This window comes from Thunnus thynnus, chromosome 10 (genome assembly GCF_963924715.1).
Source record: "Thunnus thynnus chromosome 10, fThuThy2.1, whole genome shotgun sequence".
Classification (NCBI taxonomy): Eukaryota; Metazoa; Chordata; class Actinopteri; order Scombriformes; family Scombridae; genus Thunnus; species Thunnus thynnus.
Window position 1 is genome coordinate 29,017,929 of NC_089526.1, and position 18,148 is coordinate 29,036,076.

General features: G+C 41.4%; 1 protein-coding gene across 4 annotated transcripts in view; it reads left to right on the plus strand.

Moving 5' to 3' along the window:
* The window catches only part of LOC137191923 (intermembrane lipid transfer protein VPS13B-like), a 343,015-nt gene that overhangs the window by 165,081 nt on the left and 159,786 nt on the right, over nt 1–18,148 (plus strand). For all 4 annotated transcript variants that reach the window (XR_010930464.1, XM_067602417.1, XM_067602414.1 and 1 more), the window contains exons 23-24: nt 13,765–13,999; nt 15,267–15,484. Coding sequence is in view for 3 of the 4 variants with exons in the window: in XM_067602417.1 (XP_067458518.1) it covers nt 13,765–13,999; nt 15,267–15,484 (453 nt within the window). In the remaining variant the exon portion in view is untranslated. The remainder of the gene's footprint in view (nt 1–13,764; nt 14,000–15,266; nt 15,485–18,148) is intronic.

Here is an 18,148-nt window from a genome sequence, read left to right on the forward strand (position 1 = left end):
GGCATGGTGAGGTAAGAAGGTTATACCATCCAAACTGAGCCCCTCAGGCCCAAGGTGGTGGAGTCTCCTTGACATTACGTACAGCACAGATCATCCATGTTGTGGACACAATGAAGGACAGAGTGTGTGTGTGTGTGTTTTCCCCTGATGAGGCAGCTAAGTTTCTTGGTCATGCAAGGCCATAATATGTGTAGGTGGTGTTATTTTAGAAGTCACTTCACATTAAGGCTGAAAGGCACTGCTGCAATTGTCGCCGTGGCCAGAGTGGCCTGGCACATCTTGAAATGGCCACTTGCCCTCAGCTGTGGAGTTCTGACCCTCAGCCTCACTCCCATCTCTTGCTCCAACATATTACTGTTTGTTACTCCTCGCATACAGTACAGTATATCTCTGGAACTCTTCACTTTGCCCCCCTTGTTTTTACCTCTTGTGTCCTTCTCAGTCCCCTGCGTTTCCCCCCCCCACCACTTATTTCCTGCCTTCCCACTTTCCCCCACCTCTCACCCTTACCCCTTTTCGTGCTGTCATCTCCCCTTCTCCTCCCTGCTCTCCCCGAGGACACCCATGTTCTCTCTGTGCCCTGATAATAATTGCAAGTGATCAGGACGGTGATTCTATTTCAGGAATTTTGCAATAATTCCTTCAATTTAACACATGAATGTGTTCAGCGCTGGCAAAGGAGCACGTTGCTACCAAAACTGAAATGGGATCTGCTGAAACAGAGAGACCGTTGCCATGGAAAAATGAAGTAACACTGCTCCCTGCAGCTGCCATGCATTAATGAGTAGGATATTTTTTTGAGAGAGAGAAAAAGCGGAGAAAAAGCAGTGGGGTAGAAAAGGTAAAGTGATGGAAATGAGAGGGAGGTTGGGAAAAGAGGAAGACTGAGAAAAAATGGGCAGAAGGTGAGTTTTAAGGCAGGAGGAAAGTGAGAGAGAGAGAGATAGAGAAGGAGGATCATGTGTACTGTATGTTTGGTGTGGCTCAGATTGAGCTGGCCAGATGGTTTCCATGAACAGGATCTGACCCCCGGCTGGAGCATTTTCTGCAGGCACATTACTTCATCCTCTGCCCCCCTCTTTCTATCCTATCATCCCTCCATTCAACACCTCATCCTCCCTGTCTGTCAGATCCCACAATTTCCAAATGATTTGCAATTACAGCTTTAATTGTGTGCCACTTAAAACACAATGTTTCTTTGAGCATTGTGGTAATAAACTGACAACCTTTTAAACTGTGCACACATGACGGTCTTGTTACAAAGCCTGAGGGTTGATATCTCATCTAAATCATAACAAACATTCTTTGTAGATGCTGAAACTTTAGGTGTTCTATGCTGGTACAAGTGCATACTTACATTTATTACAATTAGCCTTAGTGAAAATGAAGTAAAGCCCCAGCTCTAGCTTTAAATATTATAAGCTACTAATTGAAAGCTCAGATTTGTTTATGTATTTATTTACTGTATGTAGGTTTATATTTTTCCATAAAATGTCAGTTAAAAACACTTACTGTATATTTTGGACAATTCAGTAGAACATCCATTATAATAAAACAGATGTAATAAAACTGCAGTTTAATTAATATGTCACCCTTACACACACTCCCTAGTGCGCTCACTCAGAGATCCCTCAACATTCACTCTTTTTCAAACATTGCAAGCTTTTATTACTTCAACACTGGCAGTTACAACACACATTTGAGCTATTATTAATCTGCATAATAGCATACCTTTTTTCGTGATAGGAATGGCATGCTGTGTTTATCTTAAAAGGAACACGCTTTTATTATAGCTCGCAGTCCCTGGTTATCTAATAGAAAGCTAAGTACTGTATGACTGCAGTGCACACACACAGAGGTTAATGCTGAGGGCAGAACACGATGTGTCTCTCTATCACTGAGCCATCACAAATATCTCCACACAGAGACTGAGATGCAGAACAAATCTGAAGGAAGGAAGGAAGGAGAGAAGGAAGAACAAAGACAGATACAGGGGAGGTACTGAGGGAATAAGAAGGAGCAAGTGAGAGAAAGAATGTACATTCTCTTCCGATTACACACTTATCCTCTCTGGTATCGTCTGATCTAAATCAAGACTCCTTGTAACAGTAGATGGTGGATGTGTCATTAGCTGTTTACTGGGTGAGAACACTCTGTGTGTGTGTGCGCGCGAGCGCGCGTGTGTGTGTGTGTGTGTGTGTGTGTGTGTGTGTGTGTGTGTGTATGTGTCATGGGTGCACTAGTGTACATGTGGCCAGAATCCCATTCCATCATCTGCTGCTGTGTCAATACACTGATGACCTCACAGCCATTATAGACACACACACACATTTGACCCTCTCACCGGACTTCACTGGAAAAGTGCTTACAGGATTCTCTTGTGTTTGTAACCTCTTGAACTACAGAGGCCTAGAGACCTGGAGCTGATTTTAATTAGGATAAAAACTCTGACACACTGCAGCATGCAAGTACAAAATTGTCTTAGCAGCCTCAATTTCTAGATTGGGATGTTGATGAAATATCAGGGAAAAATGATGTACGGTATTTACCCTGATCTAGGAATGTGTTTTGGAAGGCTTGTTTGGAGGTGAATCTGTTTAAAATGTTGGAACATGCATCCACCCTTTGTCTTGGGACAGAGGAGGAAGCCATGCCAAACACAGGTCAAATCAGATCAGCTGAGGTTCAGAACAGCCCAGTTTGGCCTACTTGATTCGGTCACACTGCATAAATCAATAGTAGTGAAAATGCGCCAACGTTAGCCAATAAAAGGTCTTTTCATCTGCAGTCCATCACTGTCTGATCCAACTTGGCCAAGAGTTACATACTGCATAACATAATCATAGCCCCCTCCACTGGCTTCATCTAGCCCAGAGCAAAATTGTCTGCCCACACCACTACTGTAGATAAACCAAGCTAAGCCTATTTCATACACCTGACCAACCTACAGTCCAACCTGATCAGCATTAGTCCTGTATATGGGGAGGCTTTTGTCTAAGCTCTCAGCTATACAATGCATTTTGCTTAACCTATGGCCTATGGCTCAACCCATTCCAGTCCAGTTCACTCTATTCCCAACAACAGGCTTACGGCAATTCTTTATTCCCTAATATGTCCCTGTCCCTACTCAACCGAGAGGTCAACCACCCTCCTCAAGTGCATCCTAAGCCCTAGTTTGGCTCGGGCCACCCCTTAGACCCCATCTGTAGTGGCTCAGCACGCTGGGGTGGCTGAGAGGTGATTGTTTGAGATTGGGGGGTGGGAGCAGGCCAGGCAGGCCAGGCCAGCCACACTCCTAAGGCCACTGTTGGATCAATAAACGCAGCGATCAAAGTCGCAATTAACCCACCGCGCTAACACAAACAGCTGGGCCAGCAGAAACAAACAAAGCCTTCATGTCACCTAAAGCGTTTATTTTTGCAGATTTCCACCTCGGCCAGGGAGACCTCCAGCGCTTGTCAGCTTCTGTAAGCAGTGTTAGGAGAGAGGAATGTAGGGCCACAGGGATGGCTGGCTGCCTGGCTGCGCTGCTGTGCCAGGCCACGAGCTTATTGCTTGTGGTGGCATGTGGGTGAGACCTAGCCTATCTGTTGTCAGGAAGCATCACGCTTAAATGCCTTTCTCATAGACATCAGGGAAGAAAGCAGCTTTCTGAGGTTGCAACAAACTTAATGTGTGTACATCCATGCACCACAATGCACATCTGCACAGTCTCATCCTCAGATACACACATTAATCATTTTAATTTACGGGAAGACACTATTTATACTATTACACCCGCTATTCCAAATGTGTTTTTGGACAGAGCTGGAAATGCAGGAGGATATAAAGGGAGAGCAGAAGGTTAACAGTGGGTGGGGTATCCAGAGAGATTTGAGGGGGGGTGGTGCTCTGTGGACCTTCTGTTCATCCACACAGTGTCCCGTCTGGTGCAGGCACAGGAAGATTACATTTGGAGAGGTATCAGGTTTTTAAAAACAAAGGGATGTGTTTTCCGCTTGCTGCCGATCCCTCCACTGAGATTTTTCTGCTCCAGAGTTGCAAATGTTTTCACCGGGGATGCTGGGAGGGTGTTTCTAATTTCCTCTCCTCTATCTCTGGGTGATTTCCTGTGTGTCATGGTTAGCTTATTATTTGTGTGTGTGTGTGTGTGTGTGTGTGTGTGTGTATGTGAAAGAGTGTGTGGTTGAGAAAATGTGAGAAAAATGTGTCAGTACATACGTGCTTGAATGTACAAGTTTATGTGCCTGTGTGTGCACTTCACGTGTTGTGGGGTCGCTCCACAGAGAGGTGATCTTGGCCTACAGGGTTTGTGCTTTCCTGAGGTCTGTACAGAGCCGGGGCCTCGAAGTTTCTTTTCCCTGCATGATATGAAAACAAAAAAGCCTAACAGCGGATCTGACCACTGCGCCACAGGACAAATGTCAGACACATATTTCACTGCCTGGGTCCAAGTTAGATGACTGTGACAGTAATTCTATTTAGTTCAAGAATTATGTGCTGTAGCAAGGCAGTATTGCTGAAAATATATTTTTCAAGAATAGAAGGCACAGGGAACCATATGTCTGTCAGATAAAACAGTCAATACATAGATCCACATTTATAAGATTAAGGGCTCAGTTAGGACTGCTTAGTCAAAAAGCGGTTAGTCAAAAATTTAAAAAAAAATCATTTCGTAGTTTAATAAACACGGAGAAAGATTGTTCACATAGTGTAGTAAAAGCTCACGCTCATCCAGACACAGCTTATGATTCACTGATCAGTGATGCACATTTCTACATTGTTTTAATCATGGAGCATGTAATCTTGTGGTGTGCAAAAATGTTAGATCACTCTGTCAGACTAGATTGGACTGTCTAGTTTTCCTGCATCTGTGTCAATGTTTCATCTGTGTCTGAAACATTAACTGTCTAACTATGTGACTATCTGAGAATAATGTTGTCTCAGTTGAAGTCGCTCCTCACAGGCTGTCCTCCATCTAATTCACTGGCCTGTCATTTACTGGCGAGGCCCGGCAAATCCGAAGAGCCTCCTGTGGTTATATAGGCCATTTCCACATGGCCCCAGCCTTTTAAAGCCTAAGTGTGTTTGGCCCTCAGCTTCCTCTCTATTAGAACCTGCTCTGCTGGAACCAGATAAACCATCTTCACAAAGACTCAAGGGAGAAATGCTACACAAGACAGATCATGCACTCCCACTGTTGCTCAGAAGAGGAGAAAGCAAGGGACGCTTTTTGGGGGTATTAAGACTGAAAGATTTGAAACAGGGTCCACACATGTGGCTGGATTCTGAATGCTATCTGATGGAGCGGGGAAGTGATCAGGAATAAAACTGAGCAGAACTTGCCACAAAAAATGGAACAATCCCATGTTTAGAACTCTGTGATGTGACGCCAGGCAGGGATGAAGAGGAAGAAATAGACAAAAAAAAAAAAAAAATGTCTTTAGGCATCTTACCATTTAATCAAAGTACCCTCCAAATGGATATGTTTCAAGCTTTTTTGTTCTTCCGTCTCTTTTCTAGTAGTATTTATTTACTCCTGAGAGCATATGCTGGCTTCCTGATTCAGAATCCAGATTGAATTAGTGCCTGAGTGATTGTAGATCAAAGTGTAAGAAGATCCTTGTTTATTAAGAGGGCTAAGATGAAGGGATCAAGGCCTAAGTCTCCGGATAAGTAATGGTCACCTACTAAATAACCAGGTTGTCACTCAAAAACATTATATACAGATCCCTATATTATTTCCATCTAGTCTCTGTAAACTGATGGCTGCATTCTGTCAGAACAAGCCAGCCCAATAACAGACAGCAATGACTAAAATGCATCAACTGGGTCAATATAAGTACAAACACACACACAATCTTTGCTCTGTCTCTAATTCTATGCCAAACAGCAGTGTCCCTGCTACTCTGTATGAATCATATTGGAGTCTCCCAGTCATTTCAGCCTAGGAGAAGCTTTTTGTGGTGATTACACCCTCAGGACAAACATATTTGAGTAGGAAGAAAGGATGCTCAGCCTGTGACAAGCTCGTTGTACTGAACTAACTCAACAGCCAGCAGTAGTACGGGGGGATATAACTTTCTAACTTCAGCAGTTTTGTTTTAGTTCATGCTGTTGCAGGTGCCCTCCCTCAGAGGAAGTGGTAACCACAGCGCCAAGTCTCAGCAAGGATATTAAAAAGAGAAGGGGGCTCTCACAGAACAGAACTTGTTTGAAGAAAAAGAAGACGGGGGATGTTAATTCAGGTGTTTTGGCTTGAGGCCAGAGGGTTTTTATTTGATTTTATGTTTTTTTTTACTTTTTCGTACTGAATTCAAGTTGGCTTTTGTGTTTTGTTTTTTTAAATGACTAATTACTGCAATTGCAAAAAGGAATATGATCTGTGATTTTATGTGTACGTTCAGGTTCGCATGCACTGTATGTGAACATGTAAGCACACTTATGATATATGTCCGTGTGTGCTTTTGTAAATGTGTAAGTATGTCATTTGAGCATGTTTTTGCAGTTAAGGCCCGGCACGTGCAGCCTCATAAGGAGTTGATTGGCTTCAATCTTTTTTTTAACGGAGATTTCCTGGTCAAAATTGAAAAGTGTTTCCGCCGTTTTTGAAGTATATTAATAGAGTGTGCTGCGAGTGATACACCCTGCCCCTGAATACACACAGGCACACACTCGCAGTGTTCCTCAGTGTTCTTGAATGAATCTATCATTAGAGGCAGTGGGTAACTGAAGTGCAGTCCCAGGCAACTGACAGTTAACTTCATTTGTTATGTTAAAATATTTGGTTTCACTTTCACAGGACATGATGTCATTGGACAAAAGGAATGAGGAATCATGGCTCTTTGACTCCTCTTTTCATAGTTGAAGCTTGTATAGTGACATTCAATGTATGGACACACCTGCCATTCTTAAACTTCTAACCAACAGTAGACTTTCAATCCAAATCTTTATTATAATCACAAGTCCTTCTCCTAATGTGGTACAGCTCCAGATAACCTTCCCCCTAATCTGAAGTGCATGTGGAACCCATATGACTGTAAAAACATAGGCCACACAAACTCACACACTGACACACAAATGCGCAGAACAACCATGCGCTGTATTTATTGTTTGTTGAGTCATTTCCAGAGGCCGTGTTATCTGTCTTTTTTTTTTGCTGCAGTTTTATTCCACATTACCCTGAACCCCACAGAGGATGAAGTTGTGTAACAGATATTCCACACTGCAATTATGCTCCTGGCTTTCAACTATTATTTGTGCCCATTTCTATTTTTAAATTCATTTTAGAATTTTCCTTTTGCTGCACTTGGAAAAGCTGCCTTTCCATGGGTTTACCCTCATAGAAAATAAATTTCCACTATCCTATTATGGATGAAAATATAATTTAGTTTGCCGAACCTTATGAGTGGCTTGTGAGTACAGTAACACGCTGCAAATGTCTCTCACCTCCCAAGCATGTGACGGAACAAACTGAGTTTTTGGTCAGTTAGTTTCCTGTCCTGTCATAGGACATTGTGCATGTCATTTCTTTCCCTCACATATACACATGTGCACACACACACACACACACACACACACACACACACACACACACACACACACACACACACACACACACACACACACACAACATACACAAACCTGGCATGCCCATCAGCTCACAGTAGGGGGACATTGTCACACAGGCTAACTGCTTCCAGTGCTGTGTTTATTGGCCTGTTACAGAGCTGTTAAACACAATTGTGGGGAACACCAAACACGACCCTGCGCAACCTCAACTGAACTTTTACACCTGAAGTTGTGACATGAAACACACACATGCTCTCTCTTTCCGTTTTGACCTGTGAGTACCAACAGCATTTGAATTTTTTTTTTTTTTTTTTTGCTGTGTATGCAACCACACCATAACCCTGAACACAAACACTGGATTTCCCTCCAGCTCCTTTCCTTCCCTCCCCTTCAACCTCTCTAGGGTTTTCTTCCCTGCCTTTGCTCCGGTCACAACATCTCTACACAGACTTTCCATCCTGAATCAGTGCATGGTCATGGTGAGAGACCTGGACACCAACAGCCAGGCCTCAGCAGTGAGAGGGACCAAAGGACAGAGGCATATGAGGGTAGGGTGACAGACGGATAGAGGAATATAGAGTTGGTCAGGGAGAAGAGATGCTGTCAGCGGTTTTGGCAGTGGTCAAAGAGTGATGCATTTGGGACATTCTGACCTCAGACTATTCCTCTCTGCGGATCTGTCAGCGCTGTTCAGCAGTGCCAGTGTTCCCCTTTCTTGCCCTTTGTTACCTCTGTCATCTTTGCTTGGATAGTGTGTGTCTCTCTCTTTGTGTTTGTATGTGTGTGTATGTGTGTGTGTGTGTGTGTGAGTCAGAGTTCAAACATGAGACAGCAGAGAGGGAGCTGTCATGAGGTTAACCAAGGTGCCCTCCTGTTAGTGGTAGCTCAGAGCACAGGGTGGAGGATAGCCAGTCTCAGAGAACTCAGAGTTTACATTCCTATTAGGCTATTTCTTGCAGCTGTTACCATAATGTTAATAAAATAATTATGAACTTAAAGCAATTGCGAAAATTGAACTTGACCATTGCATTTGCAGGAATATTTTAATCAATTAAAAATGTAATTAATCAAGTAGCGCAATATTTTCACTCTCAGCGATGTGATGTCAAGTTCATGCCTTGTCCTTTCGTTATCCAGACACATAGGAGATGTGATCATATACAACAAAACAAAAGGTTAAATGCCAGGAGTAGGGGGGAAATCCCTACCATCCCCCCAGCAAATCACACCCAAGCCGCAACCTCCGGGGCTGTAAAATGAAGCCAATGCGGAAGTGCCAAAAACTGCAGTTCCTCAAATGGCCACTCGAGGCTGGCTCCAAAAGCGAGTCAATCCCTGTAGACCCCAATGTTAAAATGCCCAACTTTACAGCAGAAATAAACATGTTTACAGCCTGGTACAAAAAACGGTTTTCCCCTTTCATGACAACTGTGACAGGTTGGCATTGAGTGACAGGTCGTTAGCCGCTAGATGGCTTGTTACAGCAGCCAAGCTTCATTCAGCCTGCCTCAGCTCCACCTCTTTGCCCATTTTGGATTAGCTGGGAGTTAGGCGAGGAAGGCACTGCCAAGATGGTGACGGCCAGATCCGCCCACTTTGAGCTTCAAAACCGCTCTTCAGAAACCAGTGAGTGACGTCACGGTGGCTACATCCATATTTAGTCTATGATCCACCCTGCATAGGAGCAGCTTTTCATTTCCTTTGTATAATAAAAAAAGTTCAGATAAAAAATATTAAATGGTGGTGTTGGTGTACCAAAGGACATAAATTCTGTACACTAGAGTTGTGTTGAGTTGAGATGTGTAGTACTTCACCAATGAAGTTCTGTTTTTTGTCCCATTTGTTTTTCTGGTTATTAATAAGATATCCTGCTAACTGATAAATAGACAAACAAAAGGGACCACGTAACATAAATTTTTCTTATATGGATATGGCTTTTTTAAATAATTCCCCTATTTTCTCATGAACTATTGTACATACTTAAAAAAATCTGGCACTTGTATCCCATGATTATCTATCACACTGTGTATTTTGCTCCAGATCCTCATGCAGATTAAACATTCCTAAACATTTTCTACTATTAAAACAACAAATTAAGACAATTGTGCAGTCTTGGCAGAGGCATGCACTCCCTGAGTGATTTTATTTTCATCTTACTTGTTTACCATATTTGTCTTGGATACAACTTCAGCCAGTAACTGTGTTGCCTCATGGAGCAGGTATGGGTTACAATAAGTATTTGTTCATGGACTCTCCGGCCCCACAGACTTTAGCATGACTCAGTCTAAGCTCTGGTAAGATACTGACCACCGGTACAGTTCAAATCTGTTTGGTAGAGGATTATTTCCCTTGTCTTTCTGTGTAGTCATTTTCTGGCAACTGTGTGATTTGGCGTCAGATATTACTCAGCGGCTGCAGCTTCTGATCCCCAACATGCAATACCCAGTTCACTGTTGTTCGTATCTACCCTGTTGACCTAATCCCTCACTCATGAGAAAAGCAAATGTTGCTTTATTCACTCCCTTGCCCTCAGATGGACTCATGCACTGTTGCCATTGTGAATTACAACATGTTTGTTTCAGTGTTTTTTGTGGCTTTTATTAGCTGTCACCAAAAGTGTGGAAAAAAGGAGAAAAAAAACGACCAAAGATTAGTTTTGTATCACCCAGATTTTGGACTGACATGCCATTTTCTTTTCCATTACATACTTAGGCCCTTTGAAGCAGTTTGAGCCTTTTTGTCATAATGTAAACATCTAGAAACTGTGATCTCCGTGCCCAGTGAATGCCATTCAATTGTTCAACATTTTCCTCTGTTGTCATCTGTGAGATGTTATCTGTTTATTGTCAGTATTTCACTGTGTGATGTGGCCAGTCTGTAGCTACCATACACTTGACATCATCTTTGGTTTTGTGTTGCCATGGGGAACAACAGCAAAGTCTTAAGCAAACACCATTAAGTGTATTGCATTATGTTTTATTGTACACTCTCACTGTATCAGTTATGTTGGCACCTTATACAGTAGGTTCCCATTTTTAGTAAGATTTCTGGATACATCTTCTGGTGGCCCAACCCTGTTCAGAGTCCCACCCCCCTTGCCTTAATACACTCCCCCTTTCCAAATAGTTGTAAATTAAATCTACATCTGCATAATATTTAATTAAGCTAAAAATATCCTAGAGTTGCTGATGAAAAGGTCAGTATAAAATGAAATGTCCTGTATAGTAAAGACTGTTAAAGCTACATGTCTGTATTCTCAAACACAGACAGACCAACTTCCTTTACCAGCATGCACCTTCATCAACAAGCATTTATTTTAGTGTTTAATATTTTCTATGATTATGTATAGAAGTCTTACTCACAAAGTTTGATATATGGTGACAGATGTAGTCAACCATCAGACACAGTATGGGAACTAAAGTCATTTAGGTAACTTTAGTCTGGTCATTTACATTCTATATACAGAGGAAAAGGCTGTGCTCTGAAATGACCCATTTGAAACAGTAAATGTTGAAGTGTAAGATTGCTTTCTGTTTGTTATGATTGAACTGAGTATGTATATTATCTATTATAGTAATAGGGTTAAACTTACACATGTACACAGAGACACGCACTTGCATAAATACATTTGAACTACATTTGATCTGGATCCTGAGTTTAGTCTTGAAATGACTGAAATGACCAAAAATCAGTCAATGACAGTTTTGATAATGGTTTCATTATTTTAGTACTTGATTATGCAAAAATACCAAATATTTGAAGGCTCCAGTTTCTCAAATTTGTTTCCATGTGGGTGTAATTTGAATACTTCATTGTTTTTTAATTTTGGTAAAACAAACAAAACAATATTATCACATCTCTCTGGCCTCTGGTAACTTATAATAATCATTTATTTTTGACATACTTTTCTTTTTTTTCTATTATATGATAGATAGTTGAAGCCCTAAACTATTAATCATCGTTCCTCCTTTGTTCTCCTTCGTGTGCTCTCATGTTCATTATACTGACACACCTATTGTTGTGTCAGCCAATACCATATTTCAATAAATATTTTTGATGATTAGAATTAGCCCAAGAAGAAGAAGTAATGTGTATTAATGTGTTTGAGTAAACCAAGATGTCCAGAAGGAGCGCATTAGCTTCAGGCAGTGAGCTCAAGGTGCAGACCAGAGTCACAGTGTTAAACCCGGCGGTTTCCGTGTGTCTGCCTGCTTTACAGCTTAACCCTGCTAAGATCTGCAGCAGACCAGGCAGTGTCAATGGATTTTCTTCCTGCGTGCCGGCTCTTAAAAAGGCCAAAGCCTTATGTGTCAGTGTGCAAAAGTGTTCCGATTTCAAACCCCCCTTTGAAGAGTAATCAAAAGAGGAAGCGGCGTGAGATGAATGTGTAACCATATCTCTCCCTCTTTCGCCTTCTCTTTCTCTCTTATTCTCCATCTCTTTCTCAGTTTTTTTGTCAGTTTCTGCGGTTCTTGCCATTTTTCTTTCGACTCACATTAAAGTTGGGAGAACTGGCCTCCATACACAGGCCTGTCAGTTCCAACAATTGTGTGTGTGTGTTATTAGAAGACTTAAGCTTAAGTGCATATGCAAATTTGGATGGAGGATGTGTGTCTGTGCGTGTGTATTTTACACTGAACATTTACTACAATATCACTACCATAGCCCCTGGTGGAATTAGAGATTTTTATATACTCCAAATACCAGACTCTCTCTGACTCACACACACACACACACACACACACACACACACAGTACTTCTATAATTGTGAGGACCCTCATGGATATTATGCATTGCATCTAAACTAAATGCCTAACCCCGGCCCTTAACTTAAACTGAACATAAACCTAAATCTAGCCCTTTGAAGGTCCAGCCAAAATGTCCTCATTCTCAGTGTCTAAAACTCAAATTGGTCCCCACAAAGATAGAGGTACACACATACACACACACACACACACACACACACACACACACACACACACACACACACACACACACACACACATACACACAGAGTATCTGGCAGCACCTGCTGTCTGCCCCCAGACCCTATACTCCTCTTTTTTCTGTTAACTGGCCTTTTAAATCTGTGCAGCCCAAGTGTAATGGAAAAAGACAAAGAAACATTAAAGCTCAGACAGGTTTAACACTGCTCGTACCCTAACCCCGTACTGGCTACTGGTTACTGACCTAATGGCTAGTAAAAATTGCTTTTTAGACTAAACAGAAATATGTGTAAGACAGTACAGCTGAAATGGGTCTCAAACCCTTAGTTTAAGAATAAACTGTCAAAAGTGCCTGAAGTTGCAAAAGGTGTTCTAGTTGCTTGATATGGAATTTCACATTTTAAATAGTTTTAAAGGTGCAGTGTGTAGAGTTAAGTGGCATCTAGCTGAACGGACTTGGCAGAAATGGAATATAATATTCATAAGTATGTTTTAATCAGTGTATCATCCCATGAAAATAAGAATCCTGTTTCATTACCTTACAATGAGCCCTTTATATCTACAGACGTAGCGGGTCCTCTTCCACGGAGCCCGCCATGTTGCGCCACCATGTTTCTACAGTAGCCCAGAACCAAACATTGGTTCTAGAGAGGGCCTTTCACACTTTTTGTGAGTTTCGCAGCCACCACAGGTTCTTAGGGGAGGGGGAGGGGTATTCAGTTGGCTGCAATTGCAACCTCACTGCTAGATGCCACTAAATCCTACACACTGGTCCTTTAAATGGAGATTCAAAATCTCAAATTATACTTTCTGAAGTTATTTGGAGGAAAATCTCACTGTCCAAAGCAGTAATAAGACTTATATACATGATAGTAGAGAATACACAGCAGTGGTCATTTACCAGTATAACAAAGTTTAGTTTATCATCAGCATCAGCAGAACAGCATGCATGACTTAATGTGGGGTGGACTGTTTCCATTTTTAAATCAAGGAAAGGTTTATTAAGCATGTTTAGTCTTTTCCAGCAACACCCAGCATTGTGCACACACTCTTTATTAGGTCCTTTCCATTGCAACCAAAGGCCTCTAATGTTGGCACAAAGTAGAACCCCTTGAGCACTTTGCTCATGGACAGCTCATTGAAAAAGATTTAGGGAGGCAGAGCCAAGTGGTAGTCAGTGATCAAGTGATACTGAATTGATTAACGTGATTTCATGTGTTATTTATTTTTCTCTCTCCTCTCCAGTTGGAGGTGCAGCCATGTTGTGTGTTCCTGCCCAATGACAGCCTCCCCTCCCCAAGCACCATCATCTGCGGTGACATTCCTGGCACTGTGCGTAGTTGGTACCACAACCAGGCCTCCATGCCCGGGACTCTGGTAGTCTGCCTTCCCCAGATCAGTGTCCTCAGTGCCGGGCACAAGTACATGGAACCGCTGCAGGAGCTTCCCTTTGTTGTCTCCAAGCCCATCTTGGAGGAAGGTAGGTTTTCATTCTGTATGTATCTTATGAAATCTCAACTTCAATGAGAATGATTAAATTGCTGGCAGAAGAACACACACTGGAAACACCAAGTGACCTGATGTCAAAAAGACTGATTTGAAAGTTTAAATAAGAAAACAAAAATTTTACACTTCAGAAAACAATGATGGTGATAGGTTCATAGGTTAAAAATGGGAGTCTTGGAAAGTATATTCAATGGGTGGACAAAATCTACAGAATTACAAATGAATTTGCTTTTATTAATAATTGAAATGAATGGTTTCATAATAGTAATGGGCTACATAATGGGAATTCATCATCATTATGGCCTTTTCAACACTGAGCAAACCTTTGACCGACTACTACTCATTTACCATGACAAAAGACAAACAAACTTAAGTAGAGCGACTTTGAGAGATATATCTTGCACATGTGGTGTGCACACCTGGTAGAGTTGACATAAGCAACACCCAGACAGTCGAGCAGTGTTTTCTCTTTAGAAGAAGAAAAATAGGGGGGACCCTCCTTTTTTTCTCTAAACTCTCCAATGACATCAGAATTGGGCATACAGATTTCAAAAGCGGAGGAGAAAGAAAAACGACAGCAAAAACAGTGACATCAGCAGCCTTGTCAATGTTGCCGTTAAAATTAACAACCCATGGTTTTAGTAATTCATTCCTACTCTTTGAAAAGCTCTTCATCTCTCATTTTTAATGTTCTGGATCAAAGCATCCTGCCCACGGTGCATGGGAAATGTACTCTTCATGGCCCTGTGCTAGCCAACAAGTTAGCCCTCTGTCAGATGGTCCTACCAGGGTCGGCAAGTTGACAGTTCAAGTGCTCACAGTGTAGCATCTTGTTTCAGGCCCACAGATTTTACAGTGTGTTTTGATGGGATCCTTTTTGGGATAGGATACTACCAATTAGACCCTTGTTTTCCATTAAACTTTCACATTCCATGTAATTGACTATGATGTTAAAGGTAAGTGGAAGTAACAATGGAGTTTTCATAATGATTTTTATTGTGATTTAAGTATTGCTGATTTCTGTTCCTGCATTTTCTTGCACCTCTTTTTGTCTTACTCACATTTTCACAATTACTTGGCTTGTTCACTTTTTTGTCCGTTCACATGGCGTGTCTTTCATCCTCCCTACTCCTCTCAATCTCTGCCAATATCTCTGGATTGTAAGTTTCTCCCACAGGTTTCATCCTATTCCCACATTTTTTCACATGTCCTTCTTTTTCTTCTCACATATTTACCACCAGGTGATGCCTTCCCGTGGACAATAAGCCTGAGTCAGTTCAGTGTGTACACTCTGCTGGGGCAGCAGCGAAGCCTGAGCCTTCTGGAGCCTATGGGCTGTACGTCCACACTGGCCGTCACATCCCATAAGCTGCAGAGCTGTTCTGAAGGAAGGCACTCCTTTGTAGTCTGCCTCCATGTTGATCTGCAGCCCGTCCACGTCAAGTGCTCCAACCCTCAGGTCAGTCAGACAGTCCTGCATCTCACAAAGTAGTCATCACAATTACAAGTATATTTATACTAATCATCCTCTTATAAACTTTCCTGAAATATGAACACATGAACCCTGGCAGGAACTGCCTCCCTCTGCAACATTGTTCTGATATAGATTGACTCTGATAAACAAAGTGCCTCATCTTCTTACCTCGTATGATTTTCATGAAAATGGAAGTATAAACAAGAGAGTGTTGCCTTGTTTGTTTTGGTCAAACATTTTTGGGTCTGAGTGAAGGAGAGCAGGAAATTGTAAGCTCATCATCATCATTGTTTTACAGGGTGTTATTATGTTTTGGGGAGAGCATGATGAATATGGACAGATTGGAAACGGAACATGTTTGTCTCCCAGTTAGTTCGCTGTGTTGTTTTTCATTGCACTGTTGCAGCGCTATAATGACATCTACATGTACCATTACACATGTTTTGTTTTTTCTAAATTGAATTAGCTGTATTGAATTAGGTTCCTCTCTAAACACTTAATTGGGGCGACCTTTTGAGTGGTCACACTGTTAAATGTCTCCGACCACAGTGATGAGCCATGGTGATATTGAGAGGAATTGGTACCAGAAACCAAATGAAAGGCCTTAATCTGTTGGTGGTGAAAACTTTCCCAGAGATGAGGAGAGCTGCTCATTTATTGAGGGAAAGTTTCTTTTCTTTTCTTCTTCTCTGTTCTTCTTTTCAAATGGAGTGCCTGTGTCTGGCAAAGCTGGGAAGGCTTATTGCGATTATATGAGGAGTCATTATTAGTTTTTGGTTCCAATGAAAACTTCTCTTCTCTTCTCTTCTCTTCTCTTCTCTTCTCTTCTCTTCTCTTCTCTTCTCTTCTCTTCTCTTCTCTTCTCTTCTCTCCCATCTGTTCACCTCCCTTCTTTCTCTCCCTCTTCTGTGTAAATTTCTGACTTGAAGGGGGGTTATAAGCTAACACCAATTCAAGCCATGCAGCAGCTCTTTAAGAAGTGCTGCCAGAGCAACCCCACCCCTTAAGAACAAAAGGGACCTCACACTACTTAGTCCTCTTTCTAATTAGCATTGCCATTTGTGGGAATGTATTTGGGGATGTCAGTGCGCTGCACAGTTGCTGCACAATGAGTACCACCAACATAGTTAGATGAGAAGACATGTAGACGGGTGTAGACAAAGGGAGGAGTTTGGATGGTGGAGTTACATGTAATTTTGAGACATTCATATATTTAACTCTGTACATATTTCATACTTGATTAATGTTCATACCGCATATAACATAACCAGACATTTGTACTGTACATGATATTTATCTGATTCTGTCATACATGCTACATTATAGTAACATACTGTCATAGCTGCTTTACATTTTATTTATTGGTTTTGTTTATTTTGTATATATCACTCATCACATCCCTTCTTTCTTTCACTACCACATTGGTCAATTTTTTTTCTGTACATATTTTACTTTTATACATCTTTATATGTATTTTTTCTACTGTTTGGCCTGTCTGGTCAGATGCTAAACTGTATTTCGTTCTACTGATACTTACTGTGTGAAACGGCGATAAAGTTGTTTCTAATCTAATCGCATATACACAAAGAACGAAAAGAAGAAACGAAAGAAATGAAAGATTGGCCTCTAAACTGCATTTTTATGATATTAAATCAGATTTTCCAAAATATGCAGTGGATTACCTCATGGCACAAACTAAGGTATTCTTAAGCCCTTTTCAGACATGCAACTTATTACACTAATGTGATGGCAATTTAACATGTCGGACTCATTTCTGAATAAGTGCCCAAGTCACTTTTACATAATAAAACTTTACTGAGTCGGACCTAATAACCTTTCCATATCACTTTCAACACGATACAAGTCTGAACTAAACGCTGTCAGAGTAACACAAAAACCACAGCAGCACGAGGTTAAACGTGCAGAGAGAGAGATTAAATGAGCGTCATGTTCTGCCCATAAACATCACTGTAATACATTTATTATCTCAGTCATCATCACTTGTGCGCAAATGCCGTGTCATTCATTGCATGTGCATGTCGAACAGCAGAATTTGTTCTCTAATAACGTTAAATGAGGAAATTGACAGTAGCTGTATCCGTGGATTCACTGTGAGGAGTGATGGCGAGCATCAGATCGCTCTCACGATGGTCATTAATTTATGATTAATAATGACATCAACAACAAAATAAGGTTTAAAACTCATCAGTAAAGCAGCCTGTAACAAAACAGAAAGCACTCTTTTTTTTAACTCACCGCTGCTCTTTTTCTCTTTCTCACTCTCTCTCACCAGGTAACATATATCGCACCAGCATTGCGGCTCTTTCCATAAATGTCCTGTCATGTCTAAATCAAGCCATAATGAATCTTTAATGTAAAAGATGAAGTCCTCAATGTTATATATTCCATGTCCGAATGACATGCAATGACACATTTTCATGCTAACACATGAAATGAAGGAGCAAATACGGGACCATCACCTTTGATGCATGTTTTTATCACATTTTTATTTTATTTCAGCACAGAACATCCAAAGTTAACAGTCACATCCTGAAACAGAGCAGGACAAACACATACACACACACACTTTGTGGCAGAAGAGTTACTTACTATAAATCTGGTTACAGAGTGTAGAAAGTTCTTTTGTTA